The 14,292-nt window shown below is 32.5% G+C and overlaps 1 protein-coding gene across 1 annotated transcript; it reads left to right on the top strand.

Annotated features, from left to right (window-relative positions):
* The first annotated feature begins 5,893 nt into the window (after nt 1-5,893).
* LOC114382106 (serine/threonine-protein phosphatase 7 long form homolog) lies at nt 5,894-8,221 on the top strand. Its single transcript, XM_028341343.1, has 4 exons — nt 5,894-6,633; nt 6,711-6,795; nt 6,881-7,285; nt 7,367-8,221. The coding sequence occupies exons 1-4, from the start codon at nt 6,020-6,022 to the stop codon at nt 8,045-8,047; spliced, it is 1,785 nt and encodes a 594-aa protein (XP_028197144.1). The 5' UTR covers nt 5,894-6,019; the 3' UTR covers nt 8,048-8,221.
* The last annotated feature ends 6,071 nt before the right edge of the window (nt 8,222-14,292 follow it).

Here is a 14,292-nt window from a genome sequence, read left to right as displayed (position 1 = left end):
ATCCTTCAAATCAACACGCTTCTTTTTCGCAGTTCCCACATGTTTTGGCCTAATTCTTAAAGTTTTTATTTTCCCTATTTTCCCCGAATTCTCCTCATTTCTGAAGTAATAAGCAAAACTTCCAACATGCACGCACGAACTTCTCTGGTAGAAACTCATCAGTAATATCTTAAGGATTGAAATATATAATCGTCACTTTTCTAACTTTACTATTGAGAGTGTATTTAGTGTCGAGAATGAAAATTATTAGTTAAGCTGAAATAATGGCATAATTATTTTATGCATGATGTAATTTTCATATTTGAGATGTTATTTTAAAAAGATAACAGTTATAATTTTCACATTCTTAACATTGATTTCTTTACTTCTCAACAAAATTTCCAAATATCCCTTGATTATCATATTGTGTGTGTTTGGTTTGACTTTAATTAGAAAATTAATTTTAGATTAAATTTTTCTTGTTTGATTTCATGTTATAAAAGATTTTAAAATTACTTTTGGGTCCAGAATTAATCATGTATTGAAGTAATTTTTGATAGTTTTTGTACTGGATAAAAAAATTAAATGATCGAATTTCACTTCTAACTTAAATTTTATAATGAAAACATTTAAACATAAATTAGATTATTCGAAAATCAGTTTTATTTTATAAAATTAATTTTATGAACGGTGATTCAAACATGCACTGCCTTCCTTAAAAAAATAGGGTTATTGATCTTGTCTATGCAATGGTAGATATTTACAATGGTGTGCCTTAGCAACTTGTCTATGCAATGGTATATATTTGCAATGGCCTCAGCAACTTGGAAAATATCTATAGTTAGCCAAAATGAGAAATGTAAGTAACAATATATTGAATGGTCTAATAATTTAGATCACCCTCAAGCCTCCAAGTTGCGTTTTATTGCACCTCAGCAACGTGATGGCAATGGTGAGGAGTGAGAAGTGAGAATTCCGTTATGTCTAGTGACAAGTATATATATATCTCAGTCAACCTTCCAAAATATAGGGTCCATAGGCGCAAGAGTCCTAAGTCTGGACCAGTTAAGTCACTGTCTCAAGTGGGCAAATTTCTCGACATAGGTTTTTTTTCGAAACTAATTTTCGATATGGGTCTCTTTTCAAATTATTTTGTGCATGATGTCGTTTTTTTACGTAAAAAGCATGTAACTCGCAGAAGCCATTGGCGAGTTTGATCAGCCTTTGACACGTGGCACTAGTCTCACCAGTGCCACTGACGATTTGAGCTCCACGGGACTCGCCAGTTTGACTGACGAGTTGAGTTAGGTAAGCTAACTAGCGTTGCAGAGGGTTGCAGACACGGGACAACTTTTTCAGGTTGAGAATTGCCCGTAGGACTGGCGAGTTGTGCTTTATTTGGAACTGCCAATAACACTGACGATTTGCTCATTGATTAGCTACGGTGTGTTTTTTAAACATTACTCAATTGCCCAGTTTTTATTTCTATCATATTTTGTATATACTGAACATACTCACTTTTGCTCATTCCTCCTCCATTTCTTTGCTATCTTTTTGCCACCAAACACAACGTTAGTATTTTTGCTTATGAAATCACAATATAATTTTAAACATCAATTTGTTTTCGAAACTAATATCTATATTATATTATAAACAGCCAATTTTATATTTCATGCATACTTGAGTATCTTTTAATGTCACACTCAACAAATTTATATTTAAATGTAGAAATAATAAAGCAAAGAAAAATATCATTAAGTAAATATAAGCAAACTACAAAAGTTTTTATAATAACTTAGACCCAGTATCTTCGCAAGCATTATTTTTAAAATCCTTTAAAATATCATTGCATGTAGGAAGTCTTTTTTAGAGTTAACTTTTCTACGTGCTTGACCTATAAAAATATTTCCGTTCATAAGTGTGTTTTTCTCTTTATTTTTTTGTGGATTCAATTCATAAATATAATGTTAATAAATGAAAAAAAAATCAAAGCATATGAAAGCGAGATATTTGACTAAAGTGTTGAGAACTTGGCAACACTTCAGCACACGTTATATGATGAACGCACAACAAATGTAAAAAGAGGGAGACTATTTAAAGCTGATGATCTCAACTAATCAATGAGCAAATCGTCAGTGTTACTGGCAGTTCCAAATAAAGTACAACTCGCCAGTTCCACGGGCAATTCCCAACCTGAAAAAGCTGTCCCGTGTCTACAACCCTCTGCAACGCTAGTCAGCTTACCTAGCTCAACTCGCCAGTCAAACTGGTGAGTCCCGTGGAGCTCAAATCGTCAGTAGCACTGGTGAGACCAGTGTCACGTGTCAAAGACTGATCAAACTCGCCAATAATTTCTGCGAGTTGCATGTTTTTTACGTAAAAAAATGACACTATGCAGAAAATAATTTAAAAAAAGACCCATATCAAGAATTAGTTTCGAAAAGTCGAGAGATTTGTCTCTCAAGTGACTACTGTAACTATGGGTTAAGCTCTAGTAGAACTCATATTCCACCCTATTGCGTTGGTTTTGGGAGCATTGAGAGCATTTTTTTTGTACTTTCATTATTAAATTCTGCACCTCTCATTTTGTATTTCAAAAAATTTATTTTTGAATACAAATTTATATTTTGAAATCAACATTTCAAAATATAATATAGGTAGGAAGTTCAGGATACAAATAAGGAAATGCAAGATTCAAATGTGGTTGAACCATGCCAAGTCTTGAAAAAAAAAATTTGAAGGGACTAAAATAATCAATGAACGTATTTTTTTTTTTTAGAAGTAATGTTATAATTACAAAAGATTTATTAATTTTGTTCATGATTAATAATTTTTAGGTAATCTAATTCGGCTGCATTTAGTAGAGTCCCTAAACTGTGTATCCACGGTCAATATAATTTTAAGTTATTTAAGATTAACAAGATAGTTAATTTTTTTTGTAGGAGGTTGATATTCAAATTTAAATCAACAGTAAAGAAATTGTTGCGACACGTTATTTCACACTTGAGTTTGTTAATTAAGGTCAAAATGGACCAATTTGATGGGAAAAAAATTAGTTGAGAGCTAAGTGTTTTAAAAAAAAATTGTCCAAATTTAAACCAGACATTAACATTTTGGAATTATGTGTATATATATGTGAAAGTTGGAAGGCACACAATCTTTATTTTAATACCAAAATGCACGTATAAAATAAAATTAAGAGTCTCGATGAACTTTTCTTAAAAAATTAACCAAATGTCGATTTCAAAAAGAGGCTCAATTGAAATGATCATGTGCCTCATACGCTCACATCAAATCAATATGAATAAATCTATAAGAATGAGGGACTTTCCAAGGATGAACAATATTGTGTTGCCGTTTGGTCCAATGTGACGATGGCCTCGAAGCTCCAACTTATAAAGACTGATTATATTCTCTACGTATTTATGGATATGAATATATGTAATAATTCAATTATAAGTGATTTTTAAAGAAGTTTAATAAGCATGTATTTTAATGTAAAATAATTTATATTGTCATTTAAATATAAACCATATTTTATATATAATTTTGTCCCTCGAGTAAAATTATTCTTTAATTCAATAAATTAAAGAATATTCATGATCTTTAACTAAGAAAAAAAATAATATAAAAAATCTTTATATTAACAAATGACCATGCATGTGTTATTTTAATTTTTAAAATTGTATATACCTAGATCGGATTGGAGCTGGTACGACCTATGTATATGTATTATGTCCCGTCAACAATAGGAAACGAACGTATCCAACATACTATAAACCAAACCATATCCTATTGCATCAATACCAATCCAATCTGAGGCAAAAATGACAGGATTAAAGGAAACATTGTTATAAAACAACCTGGCACATAAAGAGTCAGTTAATAAAACTCAATCACTCTCCGAGATCATGGGAGTGTGATGGGATATTTCGACATGTCATAAATGCATTGAACAAGAAAGATAAGAGGGTGAAAGGAATCCCTTCCAAGGATAAATAATCTTCTCTTTTACCTAAGAAGACGAGTTAAACAATTCGGCAAATTTACGTAAGGGGGCTTATTTTAAAAACTATTTACGTATAAGGGTTTGTTTTAAAACTAATGACGGAGGGGGTCGGTTTTTAGGCGGAAAACGCCATTGCCACTGACGGCAAGGCTCAACCCGCCATTGCCAGTGGCGGCAAAGCAGGAGAGAGGGGTGTATCGCCCCTGCTAGTGGCGACATAGGCGTGTATCGCCCCTGCTAGTGGCGACATAGGCCACGTAGGAGTGAGAAGTGGGACTCGCCCATCGTAATGGCGAGATAGGAGTGAGAAGTGGGGCTAGAGGCTTGCCGCCAGAGGGTCTGGCGGGATTGGCAGTGCAGTGGGACTCGCCCAGGGTGCTGGCGAGACAGCCATGTCACGTGAACCAACTTTTCAGGCTTGCAGGGCTTGTTTCTGCTCTCCATTGTTTAGGGATGCAGCATAGCGTTTAGGGATGCAGAGAGCTTTTGACCATTGTATACGCTTTTTTCCTATAAAATAAGTTGAACGTAAACTTTGGATTCACATTTCTTTTCTTCTACTACCTTTCTTTTCTCCATTCTTGAGTGTTCTGCGTGCTTGCTGTTGGTGCTTGCTGTTGGTGCTTGCTCTTGCTGAGTTTTTTTCTTCCATAGTTCATAATTCCTAATTAGCTGGTAAGTGATTTTCTTAAATAACAGGTTAGCTAGATAAGTGATTTATATATTCTGTTTGTTAATATTTTTAAAATAATAGGTTAGCTAGATAAGTATTGTAAGTTTAGGTTAATTAAGATTAATAGGTATTGTAAGGTTAGGTTAGTTAGTATTATTAATAAATTAATAAGTATGCTGTTATTTGTTATTAATTTTTATGTAGTAACATATATTTGAAGAGTAGGTTAGGTTAGTTAGTATAAAAATATTATTTAGTTTGTAGTATATATTTTTAGATTTGTAATATATATTTGAAGGTTAGTTTGTATAAAAATAAGTATGCTGTTATTAGTTTGTAGTATATATTTGAAGGTTAGTTTGTAGTATATATATGATATTTTAGTAAGCCACAGCCAAACGTTCCGACACACTTAATATTAGCCTTAGAAATATTAGGCACACACTTAATATTAGATAAGGTAGAAATATTATGTATAAATTAATATTAGCATACATATTTATAAATTTTAGGTAGACATAAATTTTTAGTTTTTATAATATTAAGCATGTTACACGTAAATAAATAATTGTAATATTAGAGATGCGTAAATTTGTTTTATTAGTGTTATATTTTTGTGTCTTATATATTTTTGTATGTTATATATAGATAGTATAGTTTTAAATAAATGAATTAATAAGTTAATATTGTTTGAGTTAATAATTTTTACTTTTTAGTTTTTAGTTATATATATATATATATGATCACTGTTAGTTTTAGTTTGTAGGTTAATATTAATTGTTTTAGAAAATTTATGTTATTAAATATATGATAGATTGTACATTATTATATTTTTTGTATATATATTTTTAAATAATTTTTTGCATTTCAATATTTGTTTGTATTATAAATAATTTGTTAGTCCATATTTTATTCAATTATTTTTTTTAATTGTAGAAAAAAAATTATTTATTTAAAGTTTTGTTCACTTGTATTTTAATTTATGTATAGAATATATTAAAAATTGGCGAGTTTGATTTTTTTCAAATTTATTGTTAGATATTTATTAATGTTTTTATAAATGTGTGTAGTTTAATTTAATTTATATTATCTACAAATAATGTATTATATTTTTTTTTTTTGTAGTAGCAATGGCATCTTCATCATCATCTTCATCACATGTTAACATTAAGTCTGGTCCCATCGATGCTAATGTATTATGGATGCAACCTAAACATGTTTCAGAACATGTTTGGAATGGGGAAGAAGATAGGAAATTACATATCAGACGAGCTGTCCCCACGTATCAAGGGGAAGAACAAATTCCTGAGCAAATTTTTCCTTTTCTTCTACAATCTGGTTTCGCCTGGATTATCAAGATGGGGTACTTAAAAATAAATGCCTCATTAATTAGTGCTCTGATTGAAAGATGGAGGCCAGAAACACATACCTTTCACATGAGATGCGGAGAATGTACTATTACTCTCCAAGACGTCTCTGTATTGTTAGGTATAAGTGTGGATGGTTTACCATTAATCGGTCCAACAAATCTTGATTGGGCTGATTTATGTGAGGAATTATTGGGAGTCAGACCACAAGAAGATGAAATTAGAGGTAGTGTGGTTAAATTAAGTTGGCTGGCTCACCATTTTGCCCAAATAAATAATGACGACGACGAAGAACAAGTAAGAAGGTTTGCCCGTGCATGGATATTGAGATTCATTGGAGGTGTCTTGTTCGTTGATAAAAGCAGTAACAAAGTTTCGCTAAGATACCTTCAATTTTTACGTGACTTTGAAGAATGTGGCAGATATGCATGGGGAGCTGCCGTACTTGGTTTTCTATACAGAGAGATGTGCAATGCCACCGATTATAAAACTAAATCAATCGGAGGTATGTGCATCTTACTACAAATGTGGGCATGGGAACGATGTCCAACCTTGGCTCCAAAGAGGACTCCTTCCCAAGTAGAAAATACACCACTGGGGCATAGGTTAGTAATTTTTAGCAGCGTCTTTCATTTCAATAGAATAAATGGTTTTAGCATATATTAAATTTTAATCTTTGTAGGTGGCTGCGACGTGGAAACCAACATATCGGCAATGATGATGTGAGAGTTTTTCGTCGCAAGTTAGATATTATGAAACGTCATGAGGTAAGAAGATGTTATTCTATTTGTAAAATAAAAAATTATATGTGTTATTTTACTAAAATGTTCATAACTATGTTGTTATATGCAGTTTGTGTGGGAGCCGTACCCATCAACCGTAATATCACTGTTGCCTCCCGTTTGTTTAGTCGGAAGTCTCGCGTGGTACGCGGTGGTGCCACTAATTTGTTTCCAAGTCATTGAGTGGCACCAACCGGACAGAGTATTGAGACAATTTGGGATGCAACAGCCAATTCCAGAGTCTCCTTCACAACCCTTAAACATTCATGGCATAACATTGAAAGGGAAACATGACGAAAATTGGGGGCAATTGTTCGCCCCAATGATTGATCAGTGGAATAATCGCCATGCATTTAGGGTCGACGCTTATCCCCGACAAGAAGGCCTATTGAGTTTTAACTCGGACTACATGGTCTGGTATAGGCGAAAGACAAAGATGTTTGTTGACCCAGCAAATGCAAAGACGGCTACATTGGTATTTTTAAATTTTTTTCAAATTTTAACTTGAACTTTTATTTAATGATGGCCATTAATTTTCTTACCCTTATAAATGCAGGGTGAAGTTGCGGAGGCATTACAATACATGGTGTCTCCTCAAGGGAGGAATACATGCACATTTGATGATCTCGTGCCTTATGTGGAAAAAATTACAATTTTATCCGAAGAGCAAGAGAGAGTCACTGAGCCAGTGTCACATGGTCCCGCATCAGAGCGTCAATTTCCTGCACAACAGTTTCACATGCTTCAGTCAAGTATTGAAACTCAGGGGATAGACAGAAGAAGGGACATTGTTGAAGCGGAAGAATATTCCCAACAAATGGCGGAGCGTGGCCATGGAATGTATTACACGCCACAAACATTTGCTGAGTATCCGACCCAGATGTATCAATATCCTTTTCAGGGTCATCACACTGATACTTCTGCAAGCCAGCAATCGTTCGGTGGTGTTGCGGAAACACAAGCTCATTTTTCATGGCCCACAATGACCCCTTCACAGCAATATCATGGCCCAATTCCAACACCTAATGCCCCGTTAGGAACACAATGGAATGTACCGGGACAAATACCTAATACGGGTGACTTATTCGGTGTTGATTTGCGGCACGCATTTTCTGCGGAGGCTGACGAAGAAGAAGCGGGGAGGCATCGGGGCAGAAGAAATCCTGATCGCCAAGCACGAAGATGGGATCGACCATGTGGCACATCCTCACGACATCACGGACACCAAAATGAATGATTTGCATGTCTTCGTTTATTAAGCCTTTGTTGTATATTTGTAATTTGACATTCATGGCGTAATGTATGATATTCAGTTTATTAAGGCTTACTTATGGATAATATTTATGTCGCGTATCAAACTATAATAATCAATGAACCGTAAACCAAATAAAACTCAAAAACTAACCCCTAAAATAAAAAACCTAACCCTAACCCTAAAAAATAAGAACTAACCCTAACCCCTAAAGTAAAAAACTAACCCTAACCCCTCACATGTTCAGAACTAAACCCTAACCCTAAAATAAAAAACCTAGCCCTAACCCCTAAAATAAAAAACTAACCATAACCCCTAACATGTTCAGAACTAAACCCTAACCCTAAAATAAAAAAACCTAACCCTAACACTAAAAAATAAGATCTAACCCTAACCCCTAAAATAAAAATATAACCCTAACCCCTAACATGTTCAGAACTAAACCCTAACCCTAAAATAAAAAAACCTAACCCTAACACTAAAAAATAAGATCTAACCCTAACCCCTAAAATAAAAATATAACCCTAACCCCTAACATGTTCAGAACTAAACCCTAACCATAAAATAAAAAACCTAACCCTAACCCTAAAAAATAAGATCTAACCCTAACCCCTAAAATAAAAATATAACCCTAACCCCTAACATGTTCAGAACTAAACCCTAACCCTAAAATAAAAAACCTAGCCCTATCCCTAAAAAATAAGATCTAACCCTAACCCCTAAAATAAAAATATAACCCTAACCCCTAACATGTTCAGAACTAAACCCTAACCCTAAAATAAAAAACATAGGCCTATCCCTAAAAAATAAGATCTAACCCTAACCCCTAAAATAAAAATATAACCCTAACCCCTAACATGTTCAGAACTAAACCCTAACCCTAAAATAAAAAACCTAGCCCTATCCCTAAAAAATAAGATCTAACCCTAACCCCTAAAATAAGAACTAAGCCTAACCCTAAAAAATAAGAACTAAACCCTTACCGTTTAAAAAAATAAAGTTTATTTCAACTTCTAAATGTAATTTTATTTCATTAGAAGTACACATTAAAAAAACGAAATTTTATTTCAACTTCTAAATGTAATTTTATTTCATTAGAAGTACACATTAAAAAAAAACAAATTTTATTTCAACTTCTAAATGTAATTTTATCTCATTAGAAGTACACATTAAAAAAAACAAATTTTATTTCAACTTCTAAATGTAATTTTATTTCATTAGAAGTACACATTAAAAAAAACAAATTTTATTTCAACTTCTAAATGTAATTTTATTTCATTAGAAGTACACATTAAAAAAAACAAATTTTATTTCAACTTCTAAATGTAATTTTATTTCATTAGAAGTACACATTAAAAAAAAACAAATTTTATTTCAACTTCTAAATGTAATTTTATTTCATTAGAAGTACACATTAAAAAAAACAAATTTTATTTCAACTTCTAAATGTAATTTTATTTCATTAGAAGTACACATTAAAAAAAACAAATTTTATTTCAACTTCTAAATGTAATTTTATTTCATTAGAAGTACACATTAAAAAAAAAACAAATTTTATTTCAACTTCTAAATGTAATTTTATCTCATTACAAGTACACATTAAAAAAATAAACCCTAAACCCTAAAATAAGAAAACTTAGCACTAACCCTATAATGTTCAGAAATACACCCTAACCCTAAATAAAAAAAATAAGCCTAACCCCTCCAAAATAAGAACTAACCCTAACCCTTCAAATAAAAAACTTAACCCTAACCCCTAAATCATAAAAAAACTTAGCCCTAACCCCTCAAAAATAAGAACTACACCCTAACCCTTCAAATAAAAAAATTAACCCTAACCACTAAAATAAAAAAATTCCCCCTAAACCCAAAAATAAACAACCTTAGCCCTAACCCCAACAAATAAAAAATAAGGCCTAACCCTACCCCATACAATTATAAAATTAACCCTAACCCTAAAATAAAAAACTTAGCCCTAACCATAAAATAAAAAGAACTTAGCCCTCACCCTTCAAATAAAAAACTAAGACAAAATACTTAGACACTAACGTTTCTAACTAACGATCAACACCAATGTCACTCAACCTCGATTGATCCACTCCATTTATTTCAACTTCTAAATGTAATTTTATTTCATTAGAAGCACACATTCAACAAAAAGTAACTGACGATTTCATTGAAGACCAACAAGTAAATACATTGAACAAAACCTAAAGCAATACAAGTCAGGCATGTAACATACATAAATCAATTAAATGAATTACTCCCACGGTCAGATTGCATTGGACATCGACGCCTATTGTGCCCTTCAGCTCCACATCTACTACATTTTTGTCGGTGGTCAGATGGTTCGACCCAATCCATCTCATTCCTTATCCTTGTTGATTTTGGCCGACCTTTCGCACGAATTGTAGTTGGGTCAGGGATTAGTGTCCATGCCTCATCAGAAGGAGGAATTGCCGCTTCATTCCCAAGAGGCCACCACTGTGCGGAGTATGCTTTTAAGATGTGCTCATTGGTGTAAACAACATCTATATATTGGTAGTAGTTCATGCTCACGTAACCACAAGCTGCAATAATGTGTGAACATGGATAGTGAAGCGCAGAATACCTTCCGCATTGACAGTAATGGCCATTCAAGTTAACTGCCCATTTTTGTCCGCCACGTTGCGTTATAGGATTGAAGGTCTCCTCTACTTCAAACCTTGTCGAGTGGATATCATACACGCGAACGATGTGCGAACAAGCTTGTTCTTGATTTTTCCTAAGTTCTGTAACAAGCTTAGAACAATAAACTTGGCCTTCTCTTAATTGTCTTTGGGCTTGGCGACCACGATCAATAAAGTACTTTCGGCACCTACTATATGTTGACTTCACCAACGCTGTTATTGGAATGCTGCGACAATCTTTCAACACCTTATTCACACATTCTGATAAGTTGGTTGTCATGTGACCATATCGTCGTCCAGATGTATCGTAAGCCATGCTCCATTTTTCCTTTGAGATTCGATCAATCCATCTTGCTATAGCTGGACTCAATTGACGAAATTTTTCTAAGTTTTGATCAAACACATGCTTGCAAGGAGTGTACGCTGCATCAAATTTGTTATCATCAACAGTTGTACGTAGACATGAAACTCAAATTAAATTAATGTATAAAATAAACCTTACCCAATTTCTTGAACATCTCTTTTTGTTTCGCGTTGTTGAATTTGCGATTGAAATTGCTGGCTATGTGTCGGACGCAGTACACATGATAGCCGTGGGGAGGTTGCCAACCAAGTGCTTCATTAGCGACAGCAGACTTTATACTCGCGTGACGATCAGATATTAGACAAATTCCATTCTTATCTGTGACGTGTTCACGCAAGTGGGCCAAAAACCATGACCATGCTGTTAGCGTCTCGCCTTCGACCACGGCGAATGCTAGAGGAAGAACACCACCATTTCCATCTTGCGATGTGGCCATTAATAGGGTCCCACGGTATTTGCCGTATAAATGTGTGCCGTCAACTTGTATGATTGGCTTACAGTACTTAAAAGCCTCCTTGCATTGACCAAATGTCCAAAATACTCTATGAAATTGACGATGTTCGCGACTCACCCTATTGCCAACAATAAAATCGTCATGTAGTATTTGAAAGTAAGAGCCAGGAGAATGATTTTGCATGTGTGTTAGCCATGACGAGAGTTTCGCATACGACTCTTCCCAATCGCCATATTCAATTGCAATCGCCTTTTGTTTGGCCATCCATGCTTTTCTGTATGAAACCTTATAGGAAAATTCACTATTTATCCTTTCTTGAATCAAAGAAATTTTTATTGATGGATCTTCTCTGATCATGCCTGTAATTCAAATAAGTAAATAAAATTACAAATTAAAATAACAAATAACACAAAAGTAGGATAATATGAACATAAAAAACGTACCTACTACGCAAGTCGCAATTAAATTTGAATCAAGCTTCTCATGGTCTTGTGTCATAGTCATATTTAGACATGTGTGCGGTCCACCCCATTGTGTCACTTTCCATGCATCAGTTTTTTTGGATAAAATTGCCCTCATATAAAAAGGGCAAGGAGACTCTTCGGTGTTGTTGGGGCAGCAAACGATATATTTGTGTGATTTCGTTTCAACAACCTTAAAACTTTGATGCACCTTCATCACATATTGTTTGAGTGCATTTTTGACTGCATCTTTACTGTCAAAATCCATGCCAACATATAATTCTTGTCCAACATTAAAAGTCGTTGGCATGTCTAGACCACAAATGTCCTCCTCGTCCGGATGACTCCAGTTGATATTATTATAATGGCTAGCATCATTCCAAAATGGATTTTGAATTTCTGGTACACCTAATAATTTATAAAATAAAATCACGTCAACAAACTACTCCTATTTAATTACCATTAAATACAATTCTCATAAAAAGATAGATGTATTCAACTAATTTTGTATTTCACAAACATTTACCTTCGCTTGGGTGAACAATTGAAACTGGTTCAACGATGTCAGTGACTTCATCGTCTGTATGAGATATTCCATCATCACTATCATCTTCATCGAAAGACTCTTCAACGTATGAGTTAGATGCAAGATAATCATCATCATCATCATCATCATCTTCATCAACATGTAAATTGCTTATATTTTTTGGCAGTTCCGACTCATAATGAGATACATTACGTCCACATGACGTAACAGAATTTGCAGCATGAAACATAGAACCACCAGCAACATCCTTTTCTACGTACAACTCTAGAACTGACATTTGTTGTTGTTGTTGAAAACTTTCGATCATAGTTTCAACATCTTCGTCATCACAAATTTGCAACGCAACATATTTTCCTGAAACTAAAAATCTACAACTTATAGTAGAAATAATTTCATTATTTTCTAACTTTACCTTATCTCCAATTTTTTTTTTCAAAGCATTGAAACTAATTCCGCGTTTAATCTGAATGGCCTTTTTACTGCCTTCAAATATTACACCATCATTGTCTTCAAATACTCTTCCATTGAAATACAACACTGTAATAATTGAATTCATGATATACCTACATCAACAAAATTCAAAATAAATAATCATAACAACAGTCTTTTTAAAATAAATAAGTGTATCTGCTTGCTGCATCTACTAAATTAAATTTAAACTTAAACTTGGGATACAAATTAAAATAAGTAAACATTATTAAAAAATTACTTCAACGTAAAAAACCTAATTACAAATTGGCTTAAACTTCACGTGTTAAAATTTGTTTCTAAATAAAACAATTATTACTTCAATTAACTATTTTGTGAATCATAAAAATAAAAAAAATTATTTGCTTCTTCTAGTAAACTTAAATAAACATTGAGACGTCATTCTAACAAAAAAAAAAACAAAATTACTCATACGTCAAATTAAATAATTCAAAAAAAATTCCTTCAAAAACTTAAAGACTCACATATAATATTTATAACCGGAAGGGTCACAAGTCAAATTTCTTCTAAGCCACAAAAACCATGAACAAAGAGGATTACAAATAATTAGTCATACTAATTTTAAAAAAAAAATTCTAATTAAAAAAAATTCACTTAAACTTTACCTTCAAATTTTAGTCTAACAAATCAAATTATTATTTCAATTAAATATTTGTCAATGATACAAATATAAACTATTTATTTGCTTGCTCTATTAAACTTAAACTACACATTCATACTTTATTCTAAAAAAAATTAATCTAATTAAATAATTTATGAAAAATTCTTCAACTTTACCAAAAATTTCAGACACAAAATAAAAGGATTATAAATGAAAGGATTACACTTAAAAAAATTTTAGACGGAACATAATTAAAATTACAATTTTTTACACGGAACATAATTAAAATTACAAATTTTTTATTAACTTATACTATATTTTATAATTAAAATTACAATTTTTTTGTTGTTAACTTATACTATATTTTATCACAAGTAAAATGAAACTTCGTTTTTAACTCTAAACAAACCAGAAAATAGTTAAGAAATAGCATCTAATTAGTTTTTGTCTTAAATTAAATTATATTTCAAATAATACCAAAACAATTCTATATGTCAAATACGGAAATTAAATTCATTCACAAAAACAGTTAAAAAAAGGCTTACAAATAATTACTGTTAATAATTTCTAAATTAAAAATCTAATTTACAAAATTAATGCAATTTGACCTCCAAATTTTATTACTTCAAAATAAAAAATTTATAC

The sequence above is a fragment of the Glycine soja genome, chromosome 13 (assembly GCF_004193775.1).
Source record: "Glycine soja cultivar W05 chromosome 13, ASM419377v2, whole genome shotgun sequence".
In the NCBI taxonomy this organism is placed as follows: domain Eukaryota; kingdom Viridiplantae; phylum Streptophyta; class Magnoliopsida; order Fabales; family Fabaceae; genus Glycine; species Glycine soja.
Note: the sequence above shows the minus strand (reverse complement) of the source record. Positions and strands in the feature narration are given on the sequence as shown.